At 45.4% G+C, this 15,770-nt stretch overlaps 1 protein-coding gene across 1 annotated transcript in view; it reads left to right on the forward strand.

Moving 5' to 3' along the window:
• CADPS (calcium dependent secretion activator) overlaps positions 1-15,770 on the forward strand; it is a 212,168-nt gene that overhangs the window by 187,178 nt on the left and 9,220 nt on the right. Inside the window, 2 exon segments of the mRNA XM_030502201.1 lie at positions 107-139; positions 3,214-3,321. Of these exon segments, the coding sequence (XP_030358061.1) occupies positions 107-139; positions 3,214-3,321 (141 nt within the window).

Consider the following 15,770-nt stretch of genomic DNA (forward strand, 5'->3'; position numbering starts at 1 on the left):
TGTCGTCCCAAGTCTTGGCTGCAGGAGGCCTTACAGGTGCGTAATGAAAAAGCAAAGACCTGAAAATGTATTGGTGGTGTAAACTCTCTTCTTGTTCCTTTTACAGGTGAAGGCTGCTTCCAAATACGTGGATGTACCCGTAAGCACAATTTAAACAACTTCTGTCATAGTAATTTGCATCATGCTTTGGTTTATGGCATGTGTAGCAGCCCACGTTATGCATTAACAGCCAAGATTGAACCACGGGCCTTCACACTTCTAACATTTGAACTGGAAAGAATATCTCCATGACGTTAATAATGAGCAGTTACCCTCTCATGGAGACCTACAAGGCTGTTTAGGCAGTAATTTGCAAATGGTGTCAAAAAGGTACCATATTTCTGCAATTGGCTTGAATCACATTTAAAATTAAAAAAAAAAAAAAAAATGGGAGCAGTGCATTCTGTTAATTCTTCATTTGGACTTGTACAAATACAGTATAATTTCCAAACAAAAAGGTCCAGACACGTTAGAACTGAGCCAACACACATCTAACACATTAGCTAATCTATTTTATTTTTGTTCTTCTAATTGTTAGTTTATTTTACTCTTTCGGAAAATGACTTTTTTATGACTTTGGGGAGATGGTGATGAGCTAGCAACATGTGTTTGGGAAATTGTTAATGAAAATAATTTCTTCCATTTTCATGTAATTGGGTAGAGGAAAACTGTACATCGTCTCCTCTAATTAGACCTTGATTCGTAAGGAAAAGAGCCCTTAACGTTCTTAGACAGAGCACTTAACTTGCCAGAAATTTACATTTAAATGGAGTTGAAGTGTAATATATGAATATTGGCTGGTGTGAGGGGTTACTGTAACATTTACAGGCAGAAAAGTCCTGAGCAATTACAAATGAAATAAAAGGAGTAGGTCTTAATATCCCAGTTCCTGCATCCGGTTGGACTGGGCAGGGTAAATCAAGAATAACTCAGTTGAGTTTGATGACCTGTATGTATAATGTATATATATATGTACGTTGAATGTGAATGCAATTGCTCTTCATGCTTTCACATGACAAGGTGATAAATTTATCAGACATCTTGGACCACATCATCTGCATTTGGTGTTTCCATTCTGTTAGCCCAAGATAAACCTTGCCTACAAAAGCACTGTTTCTTGTGCTCAGCATGGAAAAGACAAACTCTTGAACAGTAAGAAGTCTTGTTTGGTTTAAAATATCCCAGTGCAGAGATTGGCATCCTGTTGATTTGGAGTAATGGAAACAAGATACTGAGAGCATTAGGAAGAGAGCCTCAGAATTCATATCTAGCCCTAGAAAATGTGGAGATCCTTCAGTTGAAATCCCTAGTTGTTTGAGTGCACCTTAAATGTCTGGTCATCAGGAATTTGAGCACAGAACAGTTGTTTTAAGAAAGTTTTAGGGCAAAGTGTGGCCTTCTCTTGAAGCCTCTACATTCCTGGAAAGTAAAGCATCTCCAGGGAAGTAGTCTCAGTACAATGCTATATGACCCTTTCAAGGGTTTCCAAAATCCACAGCAGGAGGAGCAGACTGCTCCCATCCTTGGAGCCAGTCAGATGCTCTGGTTCTTTGTGTAAAATAGAGCAGAAATCATTCATCTGGGTTATTTTTCAGTTGTTTCCCCACCTGCCCCTGGAAAAAAAGCCACATTTCAATGGCTTCTTTGGCAGCCTTAACATTTCTAATGAAGTCAACCACCAGCCCCACACAGCTCCCAGACCCTTGCAGAGGCCACCCCATGGTCCATGAGCCACTGCCTGTCTGGGGATAGGAGAAAGAGAAACCTGTTTGACTAGAAGACAGAGGGGTAATGCTGGTGTTGAACAGAAAAGCATCAGTTAAATCTAATTCTACAAATGCCATTGCAGTTGCCTGGGTACAAATCAATCCGTTTAATTCCACCTCGAAACGGGCACGCTCAGCATACTGAAAATTGCTTGAAAGTGTAACGCTTGACTACTGCCACATTCGTGTTGTCCTCATTGTTTTTCAAATTAATACCTTGTCATTGTTGCAGTAGGTGTTAAGAAATGCTACTGGCTTCCCAAGGGCCAAGCACTGGCCCTTTGCTTGATAATTGTTTGCTTTGTATTAAAAAACTCCCTTCCTACTGCTTTCCAAACTGTCCTCATTTTCACCCTGGAAATTACACAGATGTGTTAACTAACTTCAATTTACAGCGGCTGACAATTGTATCTTGCAGAGAAATGATACTCTGTGATCTGAGGTAAATCACAGTAATGGAAACTAATGACACTAGTTATTAACAAACTTACAATGTGCCATGGAAATTTAAGGTTTTGTGGCAGCTCTTGTAATGACTCATGTTACAGTGTTTTAATGGGTTTCCTTTGAGGTAAGTTTGATTCCAGTATATCAAGCAATGTGAACTCAAACAGGATTTATTTTTCTTGTAAGTGTTTTCCCATCCACCTGCTTCAGTTCCCATTTTCTTGAAAGAAATGCTGTAATCCCCAAAATACTGCACACTTGTAGGTTATTGTTTAAAATCAGTTAAATTCTGCAGAGAGCTGTAGGGATATGGCAGCACAGGCAGGCTTCCTGCAGTTTAGCAGCAGCTTAAGCATTCATGTAGACATACATTCCCTTACTTACCATTTACCCAACTTATTCTTAAGAGCAGCACTAAATCTGAGCTAAAGTCAGGGCTCTAAACGGAAAAAGAAAGGTGATTTTGGGATGCCTCCTGCAATGCCAACTGCTTACTGCATGCATCCTCACACCATAGAAGAAGAACCGAGAGCCCAGCAGTGGCTGTTAGCTTTCTACCTTCAGAAACCAGAGAGCTTGCATAGACAAGATGAACCAAGAAGCAGCAAATCCTCAGCCTGGCTTGCTGGTTCACTCATTAGGTCAACAGCACCAAAGGTAGGAAGACAAATTCCCAGCATCAGTATGTTGAGGAAGAGCTTTATTCCTCTGACCACCTTTGCTCTAGGCAAAAAGAAGACAAAGAGCAAGTGTCCCTGCATGATCTTGTGCTGCTTGCAGTATTTTGCTGGGCATGGAGCACAAAGCAGCAGGACTCGGGGCCCATCAGGTAAGGAAAGGGTGAAGTGCATGAGGACACCAGGAGATGGAGGAGAAGGAAAAGCAGCAACAGGGCTACACAGAGGAGCTGCTCCTGTGCCGCTACTCATGTTTCTCTCTCTCTCTTCTCTCCTCCATGCAGAAGCCGGGGATGGATGTTGCTGATGCCTATGTGACATTTGTCCGCCACTCTCAGGATGTCCTGCGTGATAAGGTCAATGAGGAGATGTATATAGAAAGGTTATTTGATGTAAGTAAATGCCTTCTCCTCCTTGGACACCAAGCAGGAGAGACCCAAAATGTGACAAAATAAGACAGGAGGATAAGTCACATTTTGAGAAAATTTATTGGTTATAGCTTTAAAAAATAAATAAATCTTTCCTTTCTTTCTGACTAAGGCTCGTATCTGCTCTCTGCCTGCTTTAAATCTCTACTCTAGTCTACTGTGTCTTGGTCTGTCTGTGCGTGGATTTTAAGGGAACAGCATCTTCTGAGAGAGCCCTTTACTATATTTAAGCTTGTGGAAAGTCTCTCTGTAGCAGAACATCTTAGTCATTGTTCTCACTGTTAAAATTTGAGCCGGGTTTTTGGCAGATGCATTTGCTAAGGGCCATCTCTTCTGCACATTTTGCAGCGTGTTTCATTGACAAGCACTCCAAAACTGACAGCAAATTAAGCGTACTAAATTTTGATTTTAAAAGCTAACCAAATCAGAGCTGATTAGGAATGGACTTGCATAGTTCAGGAGGACCATGTCGTGGTGTCTGACACCAAAGGTAAAGTTGAGACATGGTCTCCTCAATGAAGATGGCATGGTAGGAACTGACCCAGATGTTCAGAGCTATTTTTCTGTTGCACTAGATAAATTCATTGGACTGTAAGAGAACAGTGACCTGTGACGCCTGTTTGTTTTGGATTTGGATGCATGTTAACTGGTATCTCTGTTGCTGTTGCTCTTGTTGCGTTATAGCCTTTCTGTCCTCATAGCTGTTCTATAGCGAAGGTTTTCTGTTGATGGCCAGCCTGTAGCATTAGTGTTTCAGTCCTCTTTAGGGTATTTGTCCATATATCGATTTCTGTTTGAAGCAGCTCCTGTCCCTACTTTCCTTCCTTTCATCTCTCAGCAGTGCCATTTCTCAGTCTCCCAGCTCTGGAACTGTAACAACCTTCCTCGCTTTCTTTACTCGCTCTTTTGCTTCCTCAGTGTGCAGGGAAAGCTGCTTTTTTCCCCAACCAACCTCCTCCTTCACTCAATACCTCTCTTTTCTGCGCATTACCTATCCCTTAGAAACCTCTTCCTCCTTTACAATTCCCACTCTTTCTTTTCCCTGCACCTTACCGGATTAAAATGGAACTTATCTCTCATGTCAAATGTTTTATCACATTATATCAAGTGGCATGAATTAGAGTCAAATAATCTTGCTGTGTACATCTACTAGCATGACCCATCTCCACTGAGAATGCCTCGTTCATGCACGGAGAGCACAGCAGTGCCTCCTCCGGGCGGCTCGCTCCGGGGAGAGTTTGCAGCGCAGAGCACCAGACGCAAATCACCCATCAAGCAGGCATGGGGAGAAAAAACAAAACATAAAACAAAAGCCTGTCGCTTCCATCTGCAGCGGGCCCGCGAGTGCATCGCTCGCTTGTGTTCAAATTTATTCCACGAGCAGCTAAATTTCCAGAGCTCATCTGGACTGTTCTTTTCAATGCCCACACTGCCTTTTTTCCCTCATCCTTTCCCTATGATTCACAGTTGGTGTGTTTGGACCCTTTGGGCCATTGTTTCCAATTTTCAAAAGGCTGTAATTAGCACAAATATTGATTTTGGTTTGATTTGCTCGTATTTAGTTTTACCAAGCCATATTTTAAACAAATCAACAGTTGACATGGAAGTTAAAAAAAAAGAGCATCTACCTTGGTGGAAAGTGCAAAACCTTTCTTTTCCTTCCTGCCTTCCTCAAGTCTCTTTGATTCATGTGGAATAAGATAATCAAGGGTAGAGTTTTGACATTGCTCTGCCTGTTTTGACCCATGCCGGCTACAAGCAGGAGCTGCAGCATGTGGGAGCTGTTCCCGTTCTTGTTCCCATTCCTGTTCCCATTCCCATTCCCCGCACCAGCAGGATGGCGTTTGGACCCGATGCTGCCGGCATCTTCGCACGTGTGTCATGTACGTGAGTGTGCGCCCACGAGCTGCAGGGCCCTTGGTTCATTGGGAGGGAGGGGGATGCACCAAGCCCCATCCACCCAGAAACTGGAATTACATATTGAGTGGTCGCATATTGTCTTTGCCAGGTTGCAGCTGAAGGAGCTGTTTGCTCCTGAAGTCAGCTCTAAGCATGGCTGAGGTGCTGCTGGTGGGTCAGTAGCAGGGGGGGTTATGAGCCTGTGCGGGTCACCTGGACCCAGACCCCATTTAAATCAATGCTGTGTTCACAATGTCTTGGTAAGGACAGGAGCAAGGTCTGTGTGCCAAGCTCAGCCCTTTGCCCCCCTTACCTAATGCAGCAAAGCAGCAGGGCCGCAGGGTTTTTAAGCTCATTTGGTCTCTGCACTGTGATTGTGTTTTAGGACATTCTAGGTACTCGCTACCTTTTTTAATAAGAAAGAGAAGAGGAATAATGAAAAATTGTATTTATGATGCCGAGTTAGACTTGGACCTCATTTTGTTCTCGCTTCCGCCAGTGTGGCAGAGGAGCAATCCTCTTAGCTGCAGAGTTTCTCCAGGCAATGAGATTATTAACACTTTCATGGCCAGCTCCTCTACTGGTTTAGTGCAGTGATGCTGGCTTACCTCAGCCAAAAGCTTAGTCCACTTTTAGGATGCTATATGGTAATACGTGCAGTGGTGGCAGGTAAACAGCTTAAATCTGCCTGCAGGCAGTTCCTCTGCTCTCGGTGGGATCCCGTTAAAGACACAATATAGGGTGAAATTCTCTTTCTGTGCAGTTATGAGTAGTGCAGGAGCAGAGGTGCGCAGTGCAAGGTTGCCTGTCGCACAGTCAGTAGGGTTTGCAGCTCCCAGGATATTCCTAATCCCCGTTTCTCTAAGTCCATTTCCGTGTATTTCCTCTTTGTTTCCTCCCAGGAGCAGAGGTTGCAGAGTGTGTTCGGCCACCTCCCAACAGAAGCTGGGTTAATATGTCCTTCTTTTGTCATTTGCCCTGATTTCTTAGCTCAGAAACCACCTCTTTTCCCCTGCATCGTGTGCTCTGCCCACACCTGCAGAACAGGGCTACGCTCTTTGTTTTCAGATGGTTATTGTAATATTTCTCTGTGGTCTGTGTGCGAATCGTCTTAATTCTGCAAATTAGTCAGGTCCAACCCCCCTCCTCCCCGAAATAGAGTCATCTTCATTTTAAAAATCTGTATTCTTGGGATCATTGTACGAACAGATTGATCGTGGAGTTCTGCTGGTAATCAAAACCTAACTAGCTTTTTGGCAGTGCTGTTTACTGCAGAGTAACATGACTTATTTACTTGGCCTGGCTCACTAATTTGATAACATTTAAAGCTAAAACACTGTAATAAGGCCCGTTGGTAGAGAGCAGTGGTAACAGAATAGTTTCAGAATAGCATCATAGCATCCCTTCCTTGTGTTCCTGTGCATGGCTGGGTGCTTTGGGATTTAAACTGCTGTGATAGTCCGCACACAATGCAGAAGGATCACAAACTCTGTGTAGTGCCTGATAGAAAGTATGATTTTATCGCTTTTTCCCTGGAAAAAGGGGAAGTTGACATGCAGAATGTGACCGTTTATAGGAACAATGTGGCAGATGCAGGCAGGTGTATCTTAAACATGGGAAAGTATCTTCATTGCGATCTCAGGTCTGAAGACAAATCCTGCAAAAGTCAGGTCCCCTTTGGCTCTGGACACTCAGAATTTCATAGACTTGGAGTTTATATATCTGTAATTTTTGTCTGAAGGCAGTGGGAGTTTCATTTGTAAGAGTTGTCCCCTTTGGTGGATGTTATTTATACATGTGTGTATGTGTGTATATCTTTACACACGCCCTTAGATGCTCACAGTATAGGCTTCAGCCCATCAGAACATATGTGATCCAGAAAGCCTATGATTGACTAGTAGATAGTGCGAGTGCCAACCTTTCTTCCTCATAAATTGGTAAACACTAATGTAAAACATAGTGAGAATGTTTCCTCCCCAGCCGCAGGCGAGTAGCACGTACACAAAAGGCTACTGAGCATCGAGTGAGCTCCCCGAGATCCTGCGAATTCCAGCATCCTGATGCAGTCCCTTAAATAGCGCAGATGGCATTTTTCTCTCTGATGATTAATTCAATATCTTACTGGAAAAAAAACCAAAAAAAACAAAAACATGCTTTTGATATGAGAGATCAAAACACCCCGAGAGGCTCTGAAGATTGCAAAGACCTAAAAAAATCAATTTATTTTTCTCCTCCTTGTACTTCTTGAAGACACCAGCCTGAGTAGAAGATAAGGATTTAAACCAGATGTGCTTAGTGCGAGTTCATCTGCTTAAATCTAGCAGTCTCTGAGATCAGTGATTAAAAAGCCATCTCGAACTTTGATGAAATCCACGGCGATGGTAATACGGTGCCTCTGATCGCTTTCTTATGGGCCTCATGTCTGCCTAAACCGGACATAGAAAACATTTCACTGGAGATGATACATGGATTATATGGGTCAATTATACACTTAATCTGCCTTCTGGGGATTAAACGTGCATAGATTGACCCTGCGTATTTGGCTTGTCCTTGACAGTTATCAGATCAGGAAGGTTGGCTTTACCAGAAAGTCTGGTAAGAACTTAATCACGCAGTGATACAGCCCGCTGGGGTGGCAGGAGCCACGGTGCTTTTTGCAGAAGGCAGTTTTACCACTTCACTGTCACTCTGTATGTTTGGCTTCTTCCAAGGTCTGTGTCACAGCCGGGATACCAGACGGAGTATTTTCTCCTGAAATGAGAAAGCAAGCCCGTTCCTCTCTGCAGATGGAGGAGGGCTTTTTGTCTTGATAGCAGGGAGGGCAACAGGGAAGACGGGGGCTTTGCTCTGCCTTGTGCCATCCTCAGCGCAGAGGGATAGTCACTGCAGGTCCTCTCCCAGCAGCAAAGGAGAAGCCATGGATCAACTGCAGAGGATCCAGCATCTCCTTCCCATCACCCTCAGGCAGGCACAAGCCCTCAGCTGAGGCTGTAGCGCCAGGTCCTGTCCCTCCAGCTCAGCTCAGTGAGGCTTTTAGGAAGCCGCAGCTGTATCCCAAGGCTGATGTTACAGCTGGTGCATTTTCATTTCCTTTCCCCAGGCAGGAGCCCAGCAGGAATGCCAGGAAACAGCTCAGGACTGTCCTTGTATTTCCAGAGGCAGCTCCTCTTGCTGGTAACTGACTTCTGAATATCAGAGATACTGAGTAATAACGATGAAGGGCACTGTGTGAGTCTCAGACTTCATCAAAATCCCTGTACAAGGTTCCTTATACAGGAACCTGACTGAGCACTTCTCACTGGCTACTAGACGATCCCCAGGCAGCTCAGCGTATATTCCAGTACTTGCTGATTTGGAGCCTGAAACTACACCTGAGTATACAGAAAAATTACACAGACTGACAGCTAGATTAGCTAATTCAGCAAGTCCTCTGCAGACACTTAGGCGTTAGCTTATCCTTAAAATCAAAGCTTTTGCTTTCCATGGGGTTACCCACTTGAATTTTGGCAGCTCCTCCAAGGCGTGCTTGCAGGATCATGGCATTTCTTGCTGGAGTGTAAGCCTTGCACGGCACAATCAAATGCCAAAAGAAAGCCCTTCTCACCCTCCCTTCTCCTTCCCCTCCTCAAACCCAAAAGCCTGGTCGTGAGTCAGTGGAGCTACTCACTGTGAGTTAGAATTACTCACAGGAGGACGGGTTGCAGGATCAGGGGAAGAGCGGATATCAGACTGTGCGCCGGGCTCCCATCTCATAGCTGCTTGCAGCCGCACTCACTGCTTTCTCTTAGACAGACAACAACCTGTTTCCCTCCTACGCAGCTAGACTGCTCATTAGGGCACTAACTCTCTCCCACTCCCATCCTGAGATGGCCTCCACTGAGCTATTTCTTCTGCCTTGTTGTTTTTTGCCTTTCCCCCCCCGCCTTTCCCTGTGAGTTGTAAATTGAAGGCAATGAGGCAGATTGATCTCCAGGAAGTGCGGCTTGCTTTTTCCTCCCTGTGCACCTTTAGGGGAGCTGGAGCCACTGCAGAGGATGCTGCAGCCCTTGGCTGGCTCAGCAAGACTCAGACCTGGAGTCAGCCCCACTGCAGGGACCTTTGCTGGGGGAAAAACAATGCCATTGTGATTGCAGTTGTATGTATATCTTCTAGGAAAGGACAAATTCTCTTTGACCTGAAGGGGCACAACATGTCCCATCCTTCTGCAGCCTCTTTTTCTTCCCATGTACCCTCTCAGAGCTGCATGGGAGCAGGGAGAGGGACTTAGCACTGAAACTGCTCCTCAGAGCATGCACTTGGGCATGGCCTCCTGCCTTCCTCTTAGCAAGGCTTCTTTCCTCAAATGCTCATTTAAGTAGGCTCCATTTAATTTATTTTAGGGAGACTCTTAATAAAATAAGTCCTAGATCTGTCACTGGATTTTACATCCTCATGAGGGTTTTTTTTTCCCCTCCTAAATGTCTTTATCGGAACAGCTTTTCGTGTTCCAGTAGACATTTGGTTGAAGACAGTTAATTTGATTTCTTTTCCAGAGGAGATTTTCCATTAATCATTCTAAGAAGGCAGACTGATTGCTCTGTTACGTTAAGGTCAGCACAGGCTTGCTAGCATCATCCGCACAGTGCTTTTGAGCATCAGAGATTTATGTTTTAGGGCCGGTGCTGAGTGAAAGATCATTTATTTCATGGTAGATGTGAGTAGCCAAGGTGGGTTTGGGGGAAGAGGTGCCATCATGTTGTGTTGCAGTGAGGCAGCCTTGGTCCAGAGAGAGTCTTTTTCCAAGCACCCTCCGTGCTCCCTGGCCAGGAGCTGTCTGTATACATTTATAACTGCATATAAGTTAATAGTATGCTTTGAGCTGAAGCTGCCTTCAGCCAATGGAGTTCCGGTCTTGTGGGTTGTCAGGAAGGAGAGCCTGAAGGTGCTGGTGTTCCCAATAAACCCCTTCCCACGTGAGTCTGGGGTGCGAGGAGCGTGGGAAGGGCCGGGATGTCCTGGTGCACGCAGATGTGCGGAGCCCCCGCTGCCGGCGGCTTTGCTCCCTCCCTCCAGGCTGTGCAAAGGGCCTTTGCCCAAAGAAACTCAGGGTGGCACAGGGGTGAGCCAACGGCTCCTGCGCGGACAATAACCAATTGTCTGATTTCCAGCAGCGCCTTCAATCCCTCTTTTCCTTTCCTCCCCCTGCAACCCAGCCCCACACAATCACTGCCGCTGCCTGCGCCAGCCAGCGGTGCATGCGAGATTAGCCGTCCCAGGTCACTTCATTGCTCTTGATCTGCGGCTCTTGCCTTTCCCGGTGCTCTTTTAAGCCTCGCCCTGGATGTATGATATCAGCATTCAAATATGCTTAGCAGGACTTGGGCAGGGAGTGCATTGTCTCCAGTGTGTAACCCCAGGAATGATCCCGGGGGAGCTGCTCCCTCCTGTGCTCAGGACTGAGATCCCTGGGCAGCCTCTAGTTACTTTCTTGGAATCTGCAGGCTATAAAGGAGCCAGCTAAAGTTTATTGAGTCCCGCTTCATGACAGCTTTCAATTCAATCTGATAACAAGTATAATTAAAGTATTCTGTAGCATGCATTACTGTATTGCATCTTATTGAGCAACTTTGCATCCAGTTTTACTGTCACTGCTTTGCACTAACAGGGTCCTGGAACCGGGACAGAAAAATAGCAGCACATTGTGTGGATATTGTGTTTTACTAAGCTGCTTTATATAGGAACTCAGATTTTAACATGTCAACTTCATTTCTTTTTTGAAAAGTGGAAATAAGCAGAGAATATTTTATATGTTAAAAAAAGTATTTGAGAATAAGCATCCACATAGCAGTGGTTTTGTGTGTGTGTGTGCCTTTACATTTTTTATATGCATAAGCTCTTTTATTCAGGAAAACTGAGGTCTTCAGAATCCTGCAAAGCAATGGTTTTGGGGGTTTTATTTGAGTTCCAAGGAAGTGCTGTGTGCTTTGCTGAGCTGTATCTTTGCGGGAGAGAGAGTCCAGCACCCAAAGCCAACCTGATGGTGTTCCCCGTGAGAGCTCAGTCCTCTGCATGCAGGTACGTGGGATGCCTCTGAAGGCAGGATCTGCCAGCTCAGGACCTATCACCTGAAAGGCGGCATTTTATACAAATGTACAATGCAGTGCCCGAGGATTGGGTCTGTCCTGCCTCAGAGAGGAAAAGGGGCACCACTGAGGCTCCCAGCCTGCAAACCTACAGGTTTAAGCACGAGGTGTCCCTGGTTTGAGGATGTTGTGAATGAAAGAGAAGTTAGAGGTGCTGCCAGGGCTAATGTCAGCAGGCTTCCTTCACGGATCACTGTGAGCATCAGCTGCCGCATTCCCCCTGTGCCCTGCCATAGATAAATAGTTGTTTCCATGCAGGTCTCCTCACAGTTTTCTCTGGTGCCCTGACCAGCATGTTGCTCTCCTCAAAGCATGCGGATGGGCTCTATTCAGAGATGGTCAGTGGGCTGGTGTAGGTGTTTGCTCCCAGCAAACCCCAGCGTGCTGAGACCAGGGCATCCCTGGCTGTAGGAGGAGGTGAATCAGCATTGCGGTAGCTCTTTCAGTGAGATCCTCCCAAGGGGAGGAAGCTCAGGGAGACATCGGCATGTCCTGCCTGTGGCATACCACCTCTGCCAGGGATGTGAGCTACAGCTGCACAAAGCCTTATAGGTGTTAAGTGATTTTGTGCAGCACTGAAAGCAGGCAGCGTTAGAGATGGTCATCTTGTGCATGCTTATTTGCTGGGGACCTTGGCGCCACTGACACAAAAGATGTTGATTCTCCTTTTCCTCTCTGGAAAGGAATAAAAGTGTTTTGGGTTTAGAGCGGAGAGAAATTTGCAAGATCTTGTGAAGCAGCAGGTTTTGGGGGGGCTGTTTGACAGCTCCCAGGAAGCGCTGTGCACTTTGCTGAGCTCTGTCTACAGCAAAGGGGAGAGGGAAATTTGCAGCGTGGAAGGTGCGGGATGAGTTGTGCCCCTTCGGCGAGCAGGGAATTTGTGCAATCCCACCAGCGCACGTAGAAAACGAACCCTCAAGGAGTCCTGTGCCTCCCTCCCATCAACACCTGTGGCACCAACCCCATCAGGTCCAGCTTTAAGCCAATTAAGGGTGAAGCACCAGCCTGAGCACACCCTGTTGCCGAGATCCCCAAACAGTGGGTGATCGCAGGTGCCATATGTACTGCAAAGAGCGTGTGGCACTTCAGTGCGCCTGCGTTTCGGCTTTCATTCTGAATTCCCTTCCCTGTTTGAAGGCAGAGCTCTTGGGCGATTCAAAGTTATTTTGTGCCTTATTTTTGGGTAAGGGAAGGAGGGAGGGAAAAAAAGAAAGATAATGTAATTCGGTGATGCTATTTGCATCCTAGACAGATGATGAGGCGCTCTGGCTAGCAGCTTGACCCAATTAGCAATGCTGGGACCTGACTTTATTAAATAATAATACAAAGTATTTTAATATTGAGCCCCTTTGACTTTGTAACTTCCTCATGCAGCTACGTTGTCAATGTGAATGAAATTTCATAGATAAGGCATATGAAATAGAGTAAAAGGCATCCAGAAATCACAGCACCGGGGTGAACGTTGAAGAACACGCTGTGTGTACTTGCGTGATTGTGTTATAGGGATACAAAAGAATCCCAGGAAAAAAAAACAGTGCAGCTATTTATTTCAGTAATAGCTCAGTGTAAGTGTGACCTGGGAGACTCCAAACAGATTCTTGAGGGTTTGATAGAATAAAGTTATTAATTTTATTTAAAAAAAAAGAAGAAAAAAGACCGTGGCGTTTCAAGGGATTTTTATTAAATTGTTAGAGCTTTACTCTACATTAAATTACGGAATTTAATGTAGAGTTTTAATAGAGAGGTTTAATTCAGAAAATGAGGGTCACGTTGCCCTTTGCCAGCACGGCTGATGAAGGATTTGCTCGTACGGGCGAGTTGCAAGTGTAGAGTCCGGAGTTTGGCAAAGAATTCACATATCCCAAACACTTCCGATCTGTTTCTGAGCATGCCAAGCCGACGACCCTGCGGAGAAGTTAAATGAGCACAGTGCGGTCTGTTAGCAAAACTTAGCTTTATTTTCTGAGAGAGGAGATACTTTTCCAAAGTGTGTGAATTTGGATGGGAATGACCTTTCTAATATCAAACTGAGGGCTGCCTGTAGCCTTCTCGGTGCGTTGCTGTTGTGTGCTCTGTAGAGCTACACTGAAAACCCTCCTTTTGATGTCAACTTTTGCATACCTAACGAGAGTAGGCGCACTTAAAGAATTATGTGCAATAGAAAAGCTACCTAATGGCCAGACACTTATTATCTGGTGTGTGGCAGCGTAGCAGGACGATAACTATTTATTTACTCTTTGCGGATAATGTTCTGTTATTTTCTAGGCTTTGGCAATAGCAAGAGAGCATCTGATATATACAATATTGGTGGGTATCCAATTGTCTGTGAACATCCCAAGTTTTGAAACACGGTTGTGAGAGAGGAATATAAGCTTAAGCTTGAAAGGCTAAAAAGCAGAAAGCCCCACACGTAAATGCTATTATGCACTTAATGAGGCAGGGTTTAAGAGAAAAAGAAAAAAAATCAGCCACACAAGTTGGTTTTATCAAAGAAAATGTATAAATAACAACCAGTGATTCAAACTGCCTCACAAAGGGAAAAGCAGGGACGGGAAGCTAGCACTTCACTTGTGGCATTCAGATAATAGTATTTACTACACTAATCTTTGGGGCTTAGCAATTGACAATCAATATATTATTATCAACAAGCGTTAAGGCAAACAAAAAGCTTCCATTTCTTTTTTTAACTGCCTTCCCTTAAGTCCTTTAAATTTAATTAAAACCGGACAGCTCTCCCTCCAGTCCAAATTAGAGTTAAAATCATATTAAATATTTGTTCTAGGGGAAAACAAAAGTGTCAGTTTGTGCTACCCCGTTTGGCTGCTGCTTTTTTTCTTCTTCCCCCCCTTTTTTTTTCCTTACACACACAGAGGGGGGAGACAAAAAAAAAAAAGCAGCTACTCAAAGTTAAAATAAAGTCTCTCTCCCTCCCTCCCCGTCTCCCAAGACTACTGTCTATAACATGTTGTTCCTTATAGAAAGTGGGATATGGTGGCATTTGCTTGATTAACTTGCTCGACAAAAGTGACAGCTGCTGTGGGTGCATGTAGCTAAGCTGCACAGCGCAGTTCCGCCTTTGTACATCTGTCAGCAAAAAAGGAGGAATAAAGAGTGAAAAGAGACAAATTGGTCCCAAAAGGCAATCCATTCAACTCAGGAGGTTTGCTCTATTCAAGCACTCGCTGGGAATCTCAAGTGCTAGGTAGCTTATTCAATTTCATTCATTCTTTAGAATGAGCCCACAAGTGTTTAATTTCTTATTCTGTTGAATAAAAAGGGGGAGCTTTCTTTTTTTTTTTTTTCTCTTTTTATTGGAAGCATTAATTGTAAGACTAGCTGATCAATGCCTGTGATATTAACTCATTGCTTATTTTCTGGTTAGCCGTGTGCTCTTAGCTCCTCCGCAGCCGCTAAACTTCATTTCGGTAACGTGGGCGATGTCACACCAATGTCTCTGCTCCTGGAAAACCCAGGAGCTCGCAGGGACACGATACTCAGTCCCCTGAGCCTTGGCCCCTGCCAGGATTGGGGGAACGGATGAAATCCTTGGCAGGTGTAAATCGAAAGAGCCCCTGGGTTTTTATTGATGCCACCCGTGGCTGCAGCCGGGACACGGCTCAGCCAGATGCTCTTTGCCTGTGGGGCTGAGCCTGCTGCAGGTTTGTCCTTCTGCGCTGAAGGAGGTTTTGTAGCTCCAAATGCTGAGCCTTTGGATGGCTATTCTGGTGCCCCAGCCAGCGGCAGAGCAGGAGGAGCCCATACACAGGGCAACGTGGAGCGATACCTGGCACAAAGGATGGGTTTTGTTGAGTAGTGGGAAGAAAAGTTGAATGCATTGGATGGGCATTGCTGCAGGGGCAGGTCTCCACTCGCCATCCAGCAAATGTATGCTTGCAGGGCAGAGATGTGCCTCTTCCTTCTTCATTGTGTGGCAGAAGGTCCGTCCCCATCTCCTCATTGACACTGGGACCAGAACCACTTGTGTGCCTGAGGGACCATGGCTCTTCACCCACCTCAGCTGTCCCATGTCCTCCCCTGGGGCCACCACCATGTATCTTAACTCAAGAGCTTCAGACACTTGTGTCCTCAAGGCCTGGTCCCTGCGCTTCCCCACTCTCCTAGCTATGGATCAGCCTGGGGGATGGCACGTCGTCTTCTGCAGCAAGACAAAACCCAGAACACAGCCAGGGACAAACGTAGCCAGGACTCAGCTGTAGCAGCCCAGCCAATACCTCGCTAGTGCTGGCTGGGAGCAGGGCAAGAAGCACACTTCATCCCACCACCGCTCTCATCCATATCCAGCATCCCAGCTTAGCTGGCCTTTGGAGGCTCTCAAACTGGGATCACTTATCCTGCAGTGAACATTCAGGCTTGCTGGGAACATTTCTCTTC

The sequence above is a fragment of the Strigops habroptila genome, chromosome 11 (assembly GCF_004027225.2).
Source record: "Strigops habroptila isolate Jane chromosome 11, bStrHab1.2.pri, whole genome shotgun sequence".
In the NCBI taxonomy this organism is placed as follows: domain Eukaryota; kingdom Metazoa; phylum Chordata; class Aves; order Psittaciformes; family Psittacidae; genus Strigops; species Strigops habroptila.